The sequence below is a fragment of the Clarias gariepinus genome, chromosome 6, assembly GCF_024256425.1.
Source record: "Clarias gariepinus isolate MV-2021 ecotype Netherlands chromosome 6, CGAR_prim_01v2, whole genome shotgun sequence".
In the NCBI taxonomy this organism is placed as follows: domain Eukaryota; kingdom Metazoa; phylum Chordata; class Actinopteri; order Siluriformes; family Clariidae; genus Clarias; species Clarias gariepinus.
This window is the reverse complement of record NC_071105.1, coordinates 23,209,829-23,230,340: the sequence shown is the minus strand read 5'-3', so window position 1 is coordinate 23,230,340 and position 20,512 is coordinate 23,209,829. Positions and strand designations below refer to the sequence as shown.

Genomic DNA, 20,512 nt, shown 5'->3' with positions numbered 1-20,512 from the left:
AAAAGGAATAGACTCTGCTTTAGATGTTTAGTAAAAGGACACTTAAGCAAAGACTGCACAAAGAAAATTACATGTGAGCTGTGCTTAAAGAAACATCCTTGCATGCTAAACATTGCAGCACAAGACACAGCTCAAGCGATCGTAAAGGCTGACGAAACTAAACCAGTTAAAACACTGCCTGTTATAGTGAGTAATAAAACGAGCGCGTGCACTGGGGCTGGAGATGATTGTATTCTCTCCATAGTACCTGTTAAAATAAAGTCCAAGAAAGGTAATAAGACAGTAGAAGTGTACGCCTTTATGGACCCAGGTAGCTCTGCTACCTTTTGTACAGAGTCATTAGCAAGGCGATTAAACGTACAAGGTAAAAAAATTGACATCATATTAAGCACCATGAACACGAGGAAACAAGTAAAAAGTTATGTGCTTACTGACTTAGAGGTTAGTAGTCTGGAAAAAAAACACCTTTGTTGAACTCCCCGAAGTATTCACACAAAAGTGCATCCAAGTCTCAGTGGAAAACATTCCACAACAGCACGACATTGATAAGTGGCCATACCTCAGCGAAGTAAAATTGCCTCAGATTAATGCTAGAGTTGAAATTCTCATAGGTAAAAAAGAGTATAGGCTCTTAGAACCATGGCGAGTAATTAACAGCAGGTCAAGACAGCTCTTGGATGGACCATAAACGGACCTCTTCGAGAGTCTGTCAAGGAAGGCACATGTGACAATAAGCAAGCGAGCGTTGTAGTCAACAGAGTTTCCATCGAAAGTGTAAAACAAATGCTGATACAACAGTACAACCATGATTTTCCTGAACGGAATTGTAATGACAAAGCCGTGTTGTCAAAAGAGGACTATCAGTTTTTAGACTCTGTAACTAACTTTCTGCAGTTTATAGATAATCACTTCTACATCTGCCTCCCATTTAAAAAACCTTTCACGAAGAATATTCAAACTTCATGAACGCCATGTTTGAAAAGGGTCAGGCAGTCAAGGTCCCTACACCTCACCTAAGTCCAAAAGAGCAAGTGTGGTATATACCTCACCATAATGTATGCCATCCTCAAAAGAAAAAGCTAAGGGTAGTCCTCGACTGTGCCGCTAGCTATCAGGGAGTATCATTAAATAGCGAGCTCCTGCAGGGACCCGACCTGACAAACTCACTAATTGGAGTGCTCACACGCTTTAGACAAGAGGAAGTTGCCATGATGGCAGATGTGGAAGCCATGTACTATCAGGTTAGAGTTCCGGAAAAGGACATTTCCTATGGTGGCCGAATGGAGACGTGAGTCAGAACTTGGTCGAGTATAAAATGGTCGTTCATTTGTTTGGTGCAAAATCATCTCCAAGTGTAGCTAACTTCGCCCTTAGGAAAACAGCAGAAGAAAACCGCAGCAATGCATCTGCAGAGGCAGTCAATACAGTACTTAAAAACTTTTATGTAGACGACTGCATGAAGTCTGTTTCTAGTCATAGTCAAGCAGTTGCGCTATATAGTAATCTCACCAAACTTTGCGCAAGTAGAGGGTTTTACCTCACCAAGTGGGCAAGTAATAGTCGTTTGGCAACTCTTGTAGCCAGGCCCTCCATCTTTTTATTAATTGTTCGGGAATGTCATCGTCCCACATTACTAACTTCCATCGCTGAGAGTGAAAGAATCAAAGACATTAGGGACTTAGATTTGAGTAAAGACGCACTCCCTGTCAAGAGAGCTCTAGGGGTGTTGTGGTGTATCAATTCAGACATGCTCAAGCTCAAGATTAGCTTAAAAGAGCGGCCTGTGACTAGAAGAGGAATCTTGTCAGTCACTAGTTTAATTTATGACCCCTTAGGCTTCCTCACACCAGTCATACTGCCAGCTAAGATCTTAATGCAGCAGTTGTGTAAAGATAGACTCGCTTGGGACGATGACATTCCCGAACAATTAATAAAAATGAGGAGGGCCTGGCTACAAGAGTTGCATCAATTGTCTGAGTTTACTGTAGCAAGATGCGTAAAACCAGTTGACTTTGGAGTTACAACTACAGCACAACTTCACCACATTTCAGATGCAAGTGAAATGGGATATGGAGTTGTCTCATACATTAAGTCAGTAAATGCTGATGGACTCACACACTGTGCATTTATGATGGGGAATTCTCGCGTAGCCCCCTTGAAGCAAACTACTATCCCCCAAATGGAATTGACAGCGGCAGTGGATGCTGTAAACAACGACAAAATGTTGAAAGGTCAACTGGAAATAGAACTGCTGGACTCTGTCATTTGGACCGACAGTACAACTGTCTTGAGATACATTGTCAATGAAAAACTTCGCTTTAAAACCTTTGTCGCTAACAGAATTTCCATCATACGAGAGTCAACCAAGCCACAGCAGTGGAGGTATGTCAACACTTCAAAAAACCCAGCTGACGCTGCTTCCAGAGGAGTTTCCAGTGAAAAATTCATGAAAAACAACAATTGTATCCATGGTCCCTCCTTTCTCAAAAAAACAGAGAGTAAATGGCCTGAGAACATTCATTATTTGTCAACGAAAGAGGATGACATTGAGATTACACATTCAGCTTCAGTGAATCTCGTAGAGACTACAGAGAGCACAGATGCCGTGAGTAAATTGATTAACTATCACTCTGACTGGTACAAGCTGAAAAGATCCGTTGCCTGGATTCTTTGCGTTTTGGACATGCTTAAACAGAGAACAAAAAAGATTAAGGGACAGGAAAATAACTCAATAACAGAAAACCATAATTCTCTAACAATTAAAGACTTAACAAGGGCAGAAAACGAAGTCATTAAGTTCGTTCAAAGCAAAAATTTAAAGACTAAATTTCCATGCTACAAAAGGGTAATGCATCCGTAAAAAGAAACAGTTGTCTCTTTAAACTAGACCCAGTACTGCAGGATGGAGTGCTAAGAGTCGGAGGACGTCTTGGTAGGTCTGCAATGCCTGAGCATGTTAAACACCCAGTCATTATACCCAAAGACTCACACATTACAACTTTAATCTTAAGAGACATTCACGAACAGGTCGGGCATTGTGGAAGGAATTATATGCTTTCAAAATTGCCACAGAAATACTGCATTCTGACTGCAAATTCCCTTGTGAGAAAGTTTCTGTCCAGTTGTGTGACATGTAGAAAGATCAGAGCAAAGACTAGTGAGCAAAAAATGTCAGAATTGCCACGTGACAGAATAACACCAGATCACCCACCGTTCACTAACGTAGGGGTAGACTATTTTGGACCCTTCGAGGTTAAACGGGGTAGAAGTAATGTTAAAATATATGGCGTATTGTTTACTTGTCTGACAACAAAAGCCGTGCACATTGAAGTCGCGCAGTCATTAGATACAGACTCCTGCTTAAATGCTATTCGACGCTTCATGTGCAGAAGAGGCCAGGTGTCAGTTATGAGAAGTGATAATGGAACAAACTTTATAGGTGCTGAGACTAAATTGCGTAAAGCTATCCAACAGTGAAATCAGTCAAAAATTGAAGGCGTCTTCATGCAAAAGGGGATACAATGGATATTTAATCCTCCTGCTGGGTCTCACTTCAGTGAAATATGGGAAAGGCAGATAAGATCAGTTAAAAAATTTTGAGGTCCGTACTAAAGAAACAAACACTAAACGATGAGAGCTTGCATACATTCCTGTGTGAGGTTGAAGCTATAATGAATGACCGTCCCCTTACTACTGCTACAGACGATCCCACAGACCTGGAGCCCCTGACACCTAACCACCTGCTGCTGATGAAAAAACAGCCAAACTTGCCTCCTGGAGAGGACATTTACGTACGTCGCAAGTGGAAGCAAATTCAATACCTTGTCGACTTATTCTGGAAGCGATGGGTGCGTGAATACTTGCCCTTGCTTCAGGAGCGCCAAAAATGGTCTCAAGTGAGAAAAAAAACCTCACGATCGGAAACGTAGTTCTAATAATTGACGAGTCTTCTCCAAGAAATTCATGGGTCGTCGGACGGATCACAAAAGTGTTCCCTGATAAAAAAGGACTTGTGAGACGTGTGCTGGTCAGAACTAAAACCAGTACCCTGAAAAGACCCATCGATAAGCTGTGCCTTATATGTGAAATGGACTGTTAATTACCTTATAAAGTAGTTATGTTCCTTTCATTTGGTACGCAACGATATAAATACCTTAAGTTAAACCGTTAACAAATGTTTAAAGTGTTAAGAAAGTTAATTAAAATTTTTATCTAATAGTAAATTTTGTGGCCCAATTGTAAAAAAAAAAAAACAACAACAAAACAAAAATGTGTGTAATTGTCAGTCTTTCTGCCTGTCAATTAGGGGCTGGAAATGTAAGGTTCATTCTTGTGATTTGTTGTTGTGTTTATTATATTTCAGTCTATTAGTTAAGCGTTAAGTGTCATACTTATAATTTGTATTTTGACATCATTTCATGAGTTGTTCTGTGACATGATCTCACAGTTATGTAGCTGCATGTCTATCACGCACGTTAGTTGTTCAGTTGTTGTTAAGACACGGAAGGATAAAGGTGTGAAGAACACAAGCTTTTGACCGTGAGACAGTGAGCTAAAAGGACACAGTAAAATGAGTTGTTGTAACTGTAATCTATCGAAGCTACAGAACACAGCAAGCGACTTGTCGTGACTACAGTGGATTTATGCAAGAAACTGTAACAACCGTTGTACTTTGATGTTGAAAATAAACAACAGACAAAGAAATCAATAAAACGTCTGGAGTCGTGAGTGTCACTGTGTAACAAAAGGGACACGCGTCAGAACTTGTGAATAACGTGCTCGTACAGTTAGTTTTGACTGGAAACACAACAAATATAATACACCTCCTTGCCACACCTCCAGAGTAATCAACGGTGAGTATAGTTAATCCTGTCTATTGATCACTACATTAGAAATCCTGGTCCGCTGCGGGCTTTCCACAATAGGGTCTAGGAACCACGTGTCGCACGAAGCGCTTGAGTTTTACAAGACGTCTGCTGCTGCGGCACTTTTATTCATGCCAAGCACCAGGTTTCACCAGCCAACTACGAAAAGGAGCAGAGTTCGCTACTGAGACCCCCACTCCCATACAGGCTAAGCTAGCCGGATGTAAGAAGTCACAGGGTGGCTCACGCCAGGGCTGCACTAATGGATGGGCGGGAGGGCCAGCTAGCCACTAGTTAAAGCTGCATTAAAAGCCATCTAGAGTTATTGCCCAGAACAAACCACTCTGCTGCTCTAAAGTCTTCAACCATTTGGCACATGTGAGTGGCATGTGAGTAGGGCGACACCCCACATCCCAGGGATTTTAAAAGGTAAACCTGCAATGCTGTCAATTCACCAGCTTAAGCACGTTATGCACTCTAACCTGTTGTCGCACAAACCCTTGCCTGTAATACCGTCCTCCTTTCTGTCTCAGCTGCTTTTATGAGTCCCGTCATTTTATCTGTTTGAGCAGGCTTCACACCTCAATTCACACGCTTGAGCTAACGGCACAAGTGCGGTCAGGCGGGACACATCTGATCTACCTGCACAAACAGAAAAGTGGCATGGAAAAAGGGTGAAACCACGCACCCTGGGAACTAACAGAAAAGGTTTGGAGAAGCACAAAAGGTTTGAAGCCAAGCAAAAACCTGCATGAGCCGCCACACCATTGTTTACACCTGTCAAGTGTCAGTCTGCAACCCAATCATGACTGCCATCGCTTACCAGCCGAGTGCCCATCTGCTGGTTGAAACCTAGACCGGCACATGCAACCCTCACTTCTTTCCTCCATCCATTGCCTGGCCAAATTCAAATATTCTGTTGGACCGCCTTTAGCTTAGATTATGTATTGTTTTCAGTGTGGCAGTGTTTTAAACACCATTATGCAATGTCACAACAATTATTTACATCAAGAGTTCCATTAATCTTTGGTTAAGATCTTTAATAAAGGAAGAGTCAAACTCAGTCTTATTCAGTATAATCTCCATATTTTAAGGGGTTAACCTTTTATTCATAACCCTAATAAATAAGTTATATATATATATATATATATATATATATATATATATATATATATATATATATATAAAAAAAAATCACACATCAGCATTTTTATCAGTAAGGGGATAGTGGGCTAAGTGGGCTATTGAGACAAAATTTCCACCAGTTGTAGCCATCGAGCCAAATATTAACTCATACAAAGATATTTTAAGTAATTTGCTTTTATACAAACTAATGGAAAAAAATGTTGACGATGTAATTCGTATAAAAAGTGGATTTTTGGCGCATCCACTGCTGCGGAAATGACGAGATGACATGATTACCATCATCACCAAAGCCGAAACCAAAGTGTAAGGGCCATCTTTCATTTTTATAAATTTGTTGTTGTGTTTATTTCTATTTCATTAGTTAAGCATTATGCATTAAATTATTAGTTAAGCATTTATTATGATAATCGTAAGTTGCACTGTGACTTCATTCCATAGTTGTGTAGCTGCAGGTCTATCACACACGGTAGTTGTTGTTAAGATACGGAAGTGTGGAGAACACAAGCTTTTGACCGTAAGCTACAAGATACAGCAAGTGTTATAACCACAGTGGATTTATGCAAGAAACTAAAAGAACTGTTGAACTTTGATGTTTAAAATCATCACTAATTTATCAATGAATTTTTAAATGGTCAGAGTCAGTCTGCTTGCTGTTTTTTTCCGACGCATTCATAATCATTAGTCTACTTCTGCCGGTGCGCTCTGGAAAACTGTATGCGTGCATTTGAGCGCTGATTAGACTACGTGGGAAATTAAAGAGGGGGATTACGATGCCGAATCAAAGTCCTGAGCCCAAACATTATTTAAATTAAATTAACAAATATTATAAATAAAAAAAAACAATAGCCCACGTTTAGAAAACGTTTATAAATTCTTTTCGACATGAGTTGGCCCGGTGTTATTCGCAGAGCGCTGGAAGATTTCCTGAAGCTCCGAAATCGCGGGGGCATTTTTAAAAAAATAGATGCTATCTTTAATAATTGATGGAGGTTTTGAGCTGTATACACACGCATTCTTGCCTAAACAACTTTTAAAACTACACCTGTGACACAATAGTAATATTTCGAACATTTTGCAGGCTGCCATTTGAAGAAACAAAAGAATAATGAATAAACCAGTTGTTGGGTCAAAATAACCCAACCAGGTGTTCATTTGTAAATGACCCACTACATCTCATATTACCCAACATGAGCAACTTACCAATGTGTTTAAAGTATCTAAAATAACCCAAAACTTAAATAACAATCATTTATTATAAACGCAACTGCTTTATTTTGGCCGCTGTCATTTTTATGCGGTGGTGAGTGCCACAGTAATAACCATTCCTACTGTATATAGCCGTGTATGTGTGTGTACGTGCATTTAAGTAGCGTAGTTTCATGCGTCTTAGATTAGTCAAATAAATTCTTGTTTCTTTATAAAGACCTGTTGCCTTGGTCATGTATTTTTAAAGTCTAAAATCTCAGATCTTAAGTTACGTTGCTCATAATTGCTAAATACTAGATTTTGTGTTATCCTTGTCGGCCACGTGATAAGCAGAACTGGTAAGATACACTAAATTGTGCTAAATGCTGGACGGATAGATTATTAAGTGTATGAATTTATAAAGATTCGATTCACCTCCAACCCAGAGTTAAAACCCTACAGCAGTCATGTTGGAACAGGAAGAAGCCATCCCCAGGCGGTTACCACAAAATTGGGAGCTTGAAATGGTCCAAAATGTCTTGTTATGCTGAAGTATTAAGAGGTTCCTTTTACTGGAACTAAGGGGCTAAGCCCCTCCTGAAAAACAACCCCACATAGTAATCCCCCATCTACCAAATTTAATACTTGGCACAATGCAGTCAGACAAGTACCGTTCTCCTGCCAACCACCAAACCCAGACTCCTCCATCAAAACTGCACTAGTTAAGATTGCAAACGACTTGTTTTTAGCTTCAGACCATGGCTGCATCTCAATACTAGTCTTATTTAATCTTAGTGCTGCATTCGACACTGTATCATATTATTCTCATAGATCGCCTACAAAATCATATAGGTATTCAGGAACAGGCATTAAAATGGTTTAGATCATACTTGTCTGATCAATGCCATTTTGTTGATCTGAATGAAGAACCGTCTGGTGTAATGCCAGTGGGGTCAAATGGGTAAATGGTTTAGCTCCCACATACCTAACCAGTCTTCTAATACGCTACAATCCACCATGCTCCTTAAGATCACAAAACTCCGGACTTCTGGTAGTTCCCAGAATTTCAAAATCTACAAATCTGGCATACACATAACTCATCCCATATTTCAGTACATCTTCATACTCCAGTACATCTATCCTGAATGGCAACTACGCTAATTCTCTCCATCTGTTTCGTATTTTTCTACCTATTCTGAGGCATCGGGAGATTGTGCCAGCTTCAGTAGACGAAGGCCAACCCTGCGAGGATCCTGAGGCATCCAGAGAAGGACCAGCTCCAGCTGGATTCAACTTTATGATGGTTGGAGCTACGCATGCTGCGCCTGTGCTTCCAGTGATCCAGACCCCATCTGCCCTCTGCACCTACTGACTTCCTGTACTGAACTGGCCTTCATGGTAATTTAAATAACTTCTGTTATATTGAACTTTCACCGGCACAACACAAATGATGTTATATCATTTGTATTTGTTATCACCCAAATGAGGATGGGTTCCCTGAATGAGTCTGGTTCCTTTCAAGGTTTCTTCCTATTGCCATTTCAGGGAGTTTTTCCTTGCCACAATCGCCGTCACCCTTGACTTGCTCATCAGAGAAATGTCATTCATCATTCATTCATCTCATTATTATCTAGACACTTTTTTTCACACATACACACTTCCAAATATTTTCTTTTCTAAAAAATTTCTCTCATTTTTGTGAAGCTGCTTTGAGACAATGACCATTGTTAAAAGCGCTATATAAATAAAATTGAATTGAATAGTAGAATCAGTCAACCTGTTAATACTCTCACCTCACGTGAGAGTATGGACAATTAAGTTAATGTACTAAAATTACAATGTAATCTTACTACATATGTGCAACCACCATATAACCACCTATAACTTTCCTACATACCATGCCAAATTCATGCAAAATTGTCACAAGGCACACCATTTACCTATGATATATCTATGACATTTCATCATTTTCGATGAATTTTAATTGCTTACCTGTTAACACTAAATATAATACTCATGTTTTGGAAACCTGGGACTTCTGAAACTATGAATATGCTGTACCCAACCTTTTTAAATGTCCCTGTACACAATTAGTGTTATGGGAGCTTACCCTATTAGAGTACATAGTCTATTAGAGCATACTGTTAGTATAGTAGTTTATTATGCATAGTTACATTTAGACATTCAGCAAAGAGTTGCTCTACCCCTCTTTTGAGAGGTTCTCCAGAATATGGAATATATATAAATAAAATAAAGGTTTTGTCTGTAAATTGATCAGAACTCACTCTTTTAATGATATCTTTACATTTTACACATTGGAGAAACTGAAATCAGTCTCATAAAATCTTTGTAAATTTTTCTGTATGTTAATATGTATGTCCAGCCAGATTTTGTCACAGGATCACGCTAAACTGTCTGGACAGATATGAATGAAACTTTAGCAGTACGTTGCCCCCCCTCCCCTTTTTTTTTTTACTAAACAGAGTAACAGATCCAATCAATGCGATCGTTTACTGTGTTTTGACTTTGAAGACGTTACAGAAACAACAGTAATGCACCTACAAGCCACCAAAATCCTCAAGAAACAGAAATGAAAGCATGACACGGCATGAATTACTCTAAAAAAATTAAAGTAGACTATAAAAACTGATCCATCAAAGATGAACGGAACTAATAAAAAGCAGTAATGTGACGTGCCACTGTAATATAAAAAACAGGTAATTAGAGCAAACATATCTACAGCAGTCCAAAATAAGACAGGCACAGATCCGCCCAAACCCCCCCCCCCCCCCACATAATCACTATTAAATTATCTATTACAAAAAGAATTACAAAAGAAACTCACTCGTAATCATCTCCCATGCTCAGTCTCAGTGCATGTGCATCACTCGTATAGTCAACTTTCATGTGCGAGTGTACTGTTTACTATAACATTGTGACCACTTATGTGTGCGTGCATGTATATCTTTTTTTTTATTTTGTGTCCAAATGTAGTGACTGTTCTTTAGTAACTGTAAGGCTGCAACAATGGTCTCCGTAAACAAACAAAGGGTTAAAAAGGCTGTAGCAGTGTGAGAGATTAATCTGTTTAACGACAATGCAATGTCACATTTCCACGGAATCCTCAAAAGTAGGCAAAAGCAAGTGTCAAAAGTTCCATATAAAGAAGATGATTCTGGGAACCAGGACAGAGACTCTGTCAGAGAGGAGTGATCCCATTAGAGTGTGTGTGTGTGCTAAAGTCATCCTACACAATTATTTCTATTGGTTTATAATGTATTTACAATTCTACGCTTTTAATCCCGGATCCAAGCTGCTTATGTAAGACCTGAGGGAGAACAAAGGATGCGGCCCGAAGCGGTGGCTCCGGAGGCAAAAAGCCGGCGTCAGGAACAGGCTTAGAGCCCGTGTACACCATACGCCTCTGCCTAGCATCCTGCGTCGAGTCGCTGGAAAACAAGCTCGATGACTCAGACAGAGTCTCAGATGACTCAGACAGACAAATCTCACCATTATCTGTTCAAAGATTAATGCATTTTTGGACGCCTTCAGCATTCCTTTACAATGTAGAAAGAAATAAAAATCAGGAACCATCATGGGATTAGAAGATGTTCTAAAACTTTTGAACGGTAGTGTAAATTTGTGAGCCGTGAAATGTACTCGTATTGTATATGTATGTCATGTAATTCTTACTGAATGTTCGTGTCTTACCAGACTGTCTATCAACAGTGAAGAACTTTTCTCCTTCCAAAACACTGTACACTATCCTGGCACTGCTCCCGTATGTAGGGTCATCTGCATCTGAGGCCATCACTTTCATTACTGATGTACCTGCAAACAAAGAATTAACAAATAATGAGTTTCAACTGTTATTTGACCAGACAACCAAACATAAGTCATACACGGCTGTATTTTTTGTTTAAATCCATGCCTCATTATTGCTAAGTGATTTTTGTTTAAAACTAGAAGCATCGCACCAGCATCACCTACATTTAACGCGATTCACCGGTCATTTGACCGCATATTGTTTTGAATAGGAAGCTGTCACTGACACACAATGATCCCTAGATGGTGCTTTCAACCAAAGCAAAAAGTTTAGCTACAAAGATCAACTTGCACTTGGACAATACGCCATTCATTCCCGCGTTGATAATCAGCGATATATATTTTTTTCATATTCAACTGAGAAAACCTACTACAAAGTCTCTAAGGGGACAAAGGAAGAGAAAAAAATGGCAGGAAAAAAAAGGTCATGTTTTGCATTATAACCCAATACTTTTGCCGTTTTTTCTTCTTTGTGTATTTAGGGGCTTCGTACTATGCAAAAACGAAAGCTTTATTTAATTTAATAACGTTTTTAGAAAATTCATAAGTTCGTTCCTTAGCTCGCTTCCGTGAAATTATCGCTGAAACAATGTAATGACCCCTCCTGATTATATAAAGCTTTATTAACATTTATGTAACATTTGCATGGTCACACTGCTAATAAACAGCTGAACAACTTCAATTTTTTCGTTTTCCTCTGGGAAAAAAAGCTGTATTTTGTTTGTTTATATTTAGAATTTTTACAAGAAGTACAAGAAGATAACAGTTTGGTCTGTGCAGTTAGTGCCCTTGTAGAGAATAAATAAATATTGGATAAAAGATTTCCTTGATGAAATATGAATCAGAATCCCATCCTCATCCTCATTTGGGTGATAACAGATAAAAATTATATAGAATACAGCGGGGAGTGTAGCTCAGGGTCTGTTGGGTTGCTGTGGATTTTACTATGCGGTGTAAGTGCAACGCGCGTGCAACAACGCGGAAGAGCAGCATGCAAGCGGGGCAAATGGAATGCGCCCCAGGGACTTCAAAGAAGCGAGTATGCCTTTGGTGCCTTTGAATCACTGTTTCATTTTGTTGTACTAAATAATATTTATGCAGTATAATCAGGGCCTCTTATTCTTATTTATCCTGGGTTGTTGTTCTTTTAGTGTTACTGTGTGTGCTTTACAATGTCTGACAACATTCAAATGCAAATACTGTAATTCACCCTCCCCAGGTGTGAATCAGCTGTTCTCACCTATACATTTAGAAAAACTGAAATGCACCCCTCCCCACTTTAAGACCCTCTTAGATCTGAGGCTCTTCTAAGGACTTGCAGTGATTCAGGCCTTTTTTAAAATTTGTGTAAATTTAATTTCTGGATTCTAGATTCTAAAGTTGACATTGTTATTGTTTTTAATCCCTGGAATGAAAGAAATTGAGATTTTCCTTATGATAGCATAAACTGCATTGTTTAATCACTCTTTTTACACAATAATATTATTTGGTATTTTTATTTAAAAAATAAAAATGGGGAATGGGGCTAAGAAACACGCATTTCGGTTTCCTAATCCTCGTGCCTGGTTCAGGTTTAGAAGTCAGTACATTAACTGTTATATATACGCGCCTATAATTCACTTTTCGAATTACGGAGTATATAGTCTAAAATTAGATGTCTAAAATTGTTTTCCATTAGTTTATAGAAAGCGAAATATCTGCTTTTGTATAATTTCATATCTGTGAGGTAAGTACAGTATACACAGAGATTCGTTTTTATTTTCTGAAAGTTCACCGAAAACAATACAGAATAGTGCACCCTGTTTGATTACATTATTTTACAAAATCATAATGTTTTTTCGTCATTGTGAGTGTGCTAAAATTAAGTGGAGTCTTATAAAGGCTATGTAGCTTATATAGTTTTATTATATTGTTTTTAAACATTAATCTGGCAAACTTTTTCTGATGCACACCCAGAGTCAGTTTTCTCGCTATATGTTAAATATAAAGGTATACATTTAATTTGCTTAAATTCGCATCTTTTATGCAAATAAGAAATGCCTATATTTAATTTAAATTTTAAACCTGTACTGTAATTTTAGCACTGTGATTGTAAATTCGTTTAATGTTTAACTTGTATTTCATAAGGTTTTGCCAACGGTGATACAGCGCAACGGGGGTCATTATTTATTATTAAAGAAAATGTCCATGGTCCATTGCCTAGCAACACCGAACTTTGGTTATGACATAGTTTGGTTTATTATCTGCTGTGGTAGATCTGATTTATTTAAACGCAATAATAAAGCTTTATATCGTCAGGAGGGGTCATTACATTGTTTTGACATCCAATACGTTCAGAAGCTTCAAATAAAATGAACGAACTAACGAATTTTCTCAAAATATTATAAAATTAAGTAGAGCTAAATCCCTAAATCTCCTTACAAAATATCATTGATAATCAACGAATGGCCAATTGTCGATGTTTCACAGAAGCATATATAGTATGCGCGATCCCTTGCACCATCTGCTGAGAGAACTGAAAATTGCAGGTTGGAAAGGCAGGAAACGGCATGACCCGCGCGCACCTTTAGCAATTTCACGTATATAAGAGCAAAATAGCTTTATACTGGCTTTATACTGGCTTTTACTGGTGCCATTTTGAAAATGTAAGCATGCTGAGTGATTAAGCTCACAGATCTAGGAAAAGTCATGAAAGGAGGGTCCTGGAATTTGATCAAGTGTGAAGTATTAATTTATTTTCCCCATTGCAGCCAAATGACCGGTACTCGGCACTTCTAATGTTAAATACTGTTTCATTGACGATTTGTGTAAATAAATTATGTTCACTTCTCAACCTCAGCAAGCCTCAAGCTCACAATGCGAAAAACATTTACATTTAGTCTTATGATTTCATTTGAGTATATCATAAAGCCTATAAAACAAAACTAAATCTTTAATATGTAGAAAATAAGGTAAAGCATGAATTCCTCCACAATGACTATTATACAACAGTTAGTTTCAGTCCACTAATTTAATTGGTTAAGCTGCTTTCCAAGAGTACTTATATTTCCTTTAAAATGCGTAAAATTCCTCTTCTCATATGGAAAACCATTACTACATACAACTGTTAACTTTAGCATCAGCAAACAGCAAAACAAGGTTAGATTTGTACTTTACAAATGAAACTTTTAAGAATATTGCGTCTGGTTTAAAATATGTGTACAATACAATTGGTGTCAGAAGTGGGATGAAGCCGAAGATGGCCGAGCTTATGTAGTGTAGCAGCGTGGGGCTAAGTCGGACACAGACCGACACTGTGAAGTCCCTTTTACATAAGTTTGCGGACATTTTCGCGGTAGATGAGCGCGAGTGCACACATACCAATTTGGTGCAGCACACGATTGATACGGGTAACGCAGCTCCTGTTCGGTTACATCCGAGACGCCTTCCCTTAGGTAAACGAGCTATTGCCGAACAAAAGCTGCGTGAGATGGCCGACTCGGGCGTCATAGAGCCAGCGTCCGGACCGTGGTCTTCACCGGTTGTGTTGGTGCGTGAAAAGGACGAATCGTGGCGGTTTTGTATTGATAACCGGCGGTTAAACGAGGTGACGCGCAAAGATTCTTGTCCGTTGCCGCGAATAGATGATGCGCTGGAACATGTTGCGGGCTCGGCGTGGTTAAGCTCGCTAGATCTGCGTAGCGGGTACTGGCAAGTAGAGCTCGCCCCGGAAGCACGACCTAAAACCGCGTTCTCGATCGGGCAAGGGCTATGGCAATTCCGGCGCATGCCGTTCGGCCTATGTAACGCTCCAGCTACGTTCGAACGGTTGATGGAGAAAGTGTTGGCCGATATTCCTCGCAACCGTTGTGTCGTCTACCTGGACGATTTACTGGTGCACAGCAAGGAGTTTGAGGTCGCGCTAGCTAACCTACGGGAGGTATTTTTGGCTGTCCAGCAGGCGAATTTGCGGCTTAATCCTAGAAAGTGCCAGCTGTTGCGGCGAGAGACCAGTTTTCTAGGACGCGTAATTAGTGCTCTAAGGATTGCCACCGAGCCAGCCATTCTCCCTGCGCAGTCCTCCGGAGCCCCTATTGGTAATCAGTCGTCCGAGCCGGCATGCAGCCGAGTTACTGCGTCGCCTAAACTATCGCCTGTAGTCGTTTCGCCCGTGCCACAGATGGACTGTGATCAGCTAATTGTCGAGCAGGAGAATGATCCGGCGCTGCAGCGGGTACTAGGTTGGGTTGGATTTTGACATTCTTGGGCCATTTCCGATCTCCGATCGCGGGAACCGGTATGTGCTGGTAGCCATGGATTATTTCACCAAGTGGCCGGAGGCGTTTGCTGTTCCTAACCAGATCGCTTCCACAACGGCTCGAGTGCTGGTGGATGAGATGTTCAGCCGATTCGTCGCCCCGGAGCACTTGCATAGCAATCAGGAGCGTAACTTCGAGGCGGAGGTGTTTGCGGCGGTATGCGAGCGCCTCGGGGTGAAAAAGACCCGCGCCACACCGCTTCATCCACAAAGTGACGGCCCCGTGGAACGCTTCAATCGAACGCTCACCACCCAACTCGCCGTGCTTACCAGTGACCGGCAGAAGGATTGGGACGAACATTTGCCTTATCGCACAGCAGTACAGGAGTCCTCACAGCTGATGCCAGCTGCGTTAATGGGTTAATGTCGCGAGTTGCGCACGCCCGTAGACCTTGTGTTGGGGCCCCTCCACAAGTGGATTTACTAGTAGTAGTAGTAGTATTACTATTATTTATTTTCAAAAAAATTAAATTCAGTAGGGTTTTCTGGGTGTTTTAATAAAGTTTTTATTTAAGTGAAAAATGTTGCTACAAAAAAAAAATAGTATGCAACATTTACAGTACATGGTTGAAATGTTAACAGCACACATATATATGTTTGTTGTTATTCTTTCGGCTGCTCCCGGCATGGAGTCGCCACAGCGGAATACCCAGTCCGCATTACAACTTGGCACTGGTTTTACGCCGGATGCCTTTCCTGACGCAACCCTTCCTTTTTATCAGGGCTTGGGACCGGCACTGCATTCAGTGGCTGGGGTTTGGACACTGGATGGGAATCAAACTCAGGCCTTCCGCATGGCAGGCGAAACACCTACCACTGAGCCACCAGTGCCCCTCACACATATATACTAATATATAAAGTTACTAATTGGCACTATGTCATAGAAACATTGACATTTAACCAAAAATGTGCATCAATTGATGTGTGGAAAATCAAAGATCTAGTCTCTAGCCACTCTGCAAACAGGCTTTGTTAACAACAACCCTAATTAACTTAGGTCATACCTATCAGACTGCAAATATTTTATTATCCAATGTAAAAAAACAACACTGAAATATTTTGTTTGCTGACAAACAATAAACAGGCATAATTTAATTTAAGAAACCTAACTGTTGGTCTGAATGGCATCAAAAAGAACTCAAGCTAAATGGTGGTGCATGTTAACAGATATATTTTTGCTCTGGACTTTTACTTTCCTAGGGGGATCAACAGATTATTGTTACAGGTTTTATATTGCAACCCACCCATCAGACACTGAGAATGCCCTGCATCTCCAGCAGCTGGGTATTGCCCAATAGTCGCAACCCGGTGATGGCATGACCCTCTGATTAGTAACTCAGAGCCTCGACTGCCTGGAGCCACTGCTACTCTGGCTGTTCAACAGATACTCTCTTATCATTGATTTAAAGTCCCCAGCAGCAAAAAATTATTATTGTTTGTTAAAGCAAGCCCATGTCATTTTATTTCAGCAGTGAGTAGTGTCTTGTCTCATGCATCGCAAGCAACTAATTTGGCACTTGCTCAAATGGAGATGTGTAGTAACAGCTTTCTACAGTGGCCGAGAAGTGCAAAACAAAATAACAAATCCGATAACAATAACAAATTAAAAAGACAAAATAACAAAATGAAAACTAAATAACAAATTCAAAAACTAAATAAGAAAAAACTAAATAATGTTTTCTGATTTGTTATATTCCATTCTGTTTTGTTATTTTGTTTTGCACTTCTCAGCCACTGTAGCTTCCAGTAGTGGGCTGACACAAATCTGACCAAGCCGAGACAATTGATAAGCTGAATAATAGAGTGTTGAAATTAGCAAAATGTATGTGTGTTGTCTGGGATAAAAATTGGCTTGATTGTTAGCTTTTGTCTAACATGGACCATTGTGTATGAAATATTCAAAACTTTTATTTTGTAAAAAAAAATATATATATATTTTTAAACATTTTCACAATGTTATACACTAACCTTCTTGTTATCTTTGAAATAGTAAACATTCTGCTAAGATTAGCTAGAGGAATACATTTAAAGCAAGAAGGGATGTAGTAGTAAAAGAGTAGAGGGCACTATCCAGGCTGCCTGTAATTGCTGACAGCTGGTGGTGTCTGCAAAAAGGTCACCGTTACACTCTCCTCCCAAGACCTGTCACACTACTGTCCACTCACACCATAATGCTATGCTAATAAGGTTAATTAAACTGAAGTGTCAGGGTCCTATTTGTCTCCTGTCATCAGATCTGGCTCCCAAAATACAGCACCAAAAAAAAGATTGCTATTTTATTGTAAGCGTTGCTGAACCATCTTTGTAATGATTTTGACTTTAAAGCTGTTTGACTTTATTATGCTGGTTCGCTTTCAGTTTAACATCCACTTTTTCATTTAAGCAAAAAGGTAATATTCTAGTATATTGAGAAATAAGCTTTCTAAACTGCCAATTTGTTTAAAATTGTAAAATGCAAATGCTGAATTTTGTGCATACAGATTGGTTTTAAACCAAACCATTTCCATTTAAAATCATCTTGTTTAAAATTGCAGAGTTTCCCCTCAGGAAAGTAACTTTTAAAGCAGAAATTAATTTATTAATTCAAACATCCATACCATCCACATCTATCGCAGAGCACACACACACACACACACACATTACAGGCAAATTCCATCCACCCATCTAGGAACCTCTGTAGTCCAACCAGGGACAGTGGAGGCTAGTGGTGACCATTGTATTTATTTTCACAATATGGGCAACTTTAATGGCAATTAGCTTAATCTACATGTCTTTGGACCAAGCATGGGAAAAACATGCAAACTCCATGCACACAGATCCGACACAGATATCAAAACTAGGATCCGAAAGTGCAAGCTAACAGTGCTAACGTCTCGGGTTACTTTGCTGTAACCCTGTTCCCTGAAAAGGCGGGAACGAGATGCTGCATGAAAACGCTATGGGAATATCTTTTCGTGTTGCCAGTTGTGAAGCATGTGTGTACCAAACATGCCAAATTTTGGCTTATATAACCTCGGTCAGGTGACGTCATCTCATTAGACGCACCTGCAGGTTATAAATAGGAGTGAGCCGGCAACATACCTCAGATTGATTTGTCTGAACGGACGTCTGGTCATGTGGGCAGTGCGGCATTGGGACGCAGCATCTCGTTCCCGCCTTTTCAGGAAACAGTGTTACAGCAAAGTAACCCGAGACGTTCCCTTTCAAAGGCTACACTCAATGCTGCGTGAAAACGAGAGTACCAACGACGCTGCACTGCAAGTGTCTGGACCCTTGATATGTGTAGCGTGTGCGCACAAGGCCGAGAGGTCCCAGAACTACGTCTGGGAAACCGACTCGAGGACTCGTGAGCCCGGAGTGGCATAAACATCCAGACGATAAAATCTAACAAATGTGTGCGGAGAGGAAAACGTCTCGGGTTACTTTGTTGTAACCGTGTTCCCTGAAAAGGCGGGAACGAGATGCTGCGTGAAAACGCTATGGGAATATCTTTTCGTGTTGCCAGTTGTGAAGCATGCGTGTACCAAACATGCCAAATTTTGGCTTATATAACCTCGGTCAGGTGACGTCATCTGATTAAATGCACCTGCAGGTTATAAATAGGAGTGAGCCGGCAACATTCCTCAGATTGATAGGTGAAGTTTCTCCTGCTCCGAAGCTGTAAAAGGCGGATGACAGAAGGCTTCAAGAACAACAGGGTGCATGTTTGAAAATGGAACTTTCGGAAGATAGTTCGGGTGAGGATGCAGAATGGCCTTGACTAGCCCAGGGGCAAAGTCCAGGCAGGATGGGGAGACTGACAAGGAGCGCAGATCCCCAATCCTCTTGAGAGAGGTAATGGCCATAAGAAAAACCATCTTAAGAGTCAGAAGCCTGTCAGGCGCTGACTCTAGCGGTTCGAAAGGAGTGTCAATTAGACCTTCGAGCACGATAGATAAATCCCATGAAGGGGTCGTGGCTCTAGTGGGTGGCCTCAACTGTTTAGCTCCACGAATAAAACGGGCAACTAAAGGGTGTTTTCCCACAGTAATCCCCTCGATTGGAACGTGGCAGGCTGAGATAGCGGCCACGTACATCCTAAGGGTACTAGGGCACAAGTCCAAGGACAACTTATCTTGCAGGAACTTCAGCACTGAAACAATTTGGCAGTGGACTGGGTCTACCTGCTTCGTCATGCACCAACTTTCGAAAACATTCCATTTGAGGGCATAAGCTTTCCTAGTGGAGGGAGCTCTAGCGGCTAGAATAGTGTCAATAACGCTGGCTGGGAGACCAGCTTGACTTAGTTGGTCCCGTTCAGGGGCCAAACGTGAAGGTTCCAAAGCTCCGGTCGGGGATGAAATATTGTCCCCTGCGCCTGAGACAGAAGATCCCTCCTTACTGGAATCATCCAAGGTGAGCCATCGAGGAGAGATATTAGATCCAAGAACCATACTTTGGCCGGCCAACAGGGCGCTATCAGTAAGAGGCGCAAACCGTGTTGACAGACCCTCGCCAGGACTCCCGGGAGCAGAGATATTGGCGGAAACGCATAAAGGCGTAAATTGGGCCACGTATAGGCCATCGCGTCCAGACCCAGGGGAGCTGGATGAGTCAGAGAATAGTAGAGAGGACATTGTGCTGTCTCTTGGGAGGCAAAGAGGTCCACCTCTGCTGTAAAGAATCTTTTCCAGATTTGGCTGACTATGTCGGGGTGAAGTTTCCATTCCCCGTGTGTCACAGCTTGTCTGGACAGTAAATCTGCTCCCACATTCATGTGCCCTGGAATGTAAATCGCCCTGAGGGACAGGAACTTGTCCTGTGCCCAGAGCAGAACCTGATGCGCTAGCTCGTTCAAGCGGGGCGAGTGCAGTCCGCCCTGGTGAAGGCCCAAATCACCGTGGATGCAGCTGCCATGAGGCCTAAACATTTTTGAAAGTGATAAATAGTCACTTCCTGGTCTAGTCTGATTTCCTTGAGGGCGCTGAGGATGGATTCGACACGAGCGGGAGACAATTGTGCCCGCATAGTGATCGAATCCCATCTGACACCCAAGTATGTTGTCCTCTGAGCCGAAACGAGAACGCTTTTGGTAGCGTTGAGTCTCAATCCCAGCGAATGGAGATGAGCTAGGACGACATCGCGATGTCGGAGCGCTAGCTGCTGAGACTGGGCCAGGATTAGCCAGTCGTCTATGTAATTGAGAATACGGATG

At 40.9% G+C, this 20,512-nt stretch overlaps 1 protein-coding gene across 1 annotated transcript in view; it reads right to left on the bottom strand.

Moving 5' to 3' along the window:
- Nucleotides 1–20,512, bottom strand: part of LOC128526487 (cadherin-22) — a 366,248-nt gene that overhangs the window by 189,481 nt on the left and 156,255 nt on the right. The window contains exon 4 of the mRNA XM_053498379.1: nucleotides 10,908–11,027. Within this exon, the coding sequence (XP_053354354.1) occupies nucleotides 10,908–11,027 (120 nt within the window). The remainder of the gene's footprint in view (nucleotides 1–10,907; nucleotides 11,028–20,512) is intronic.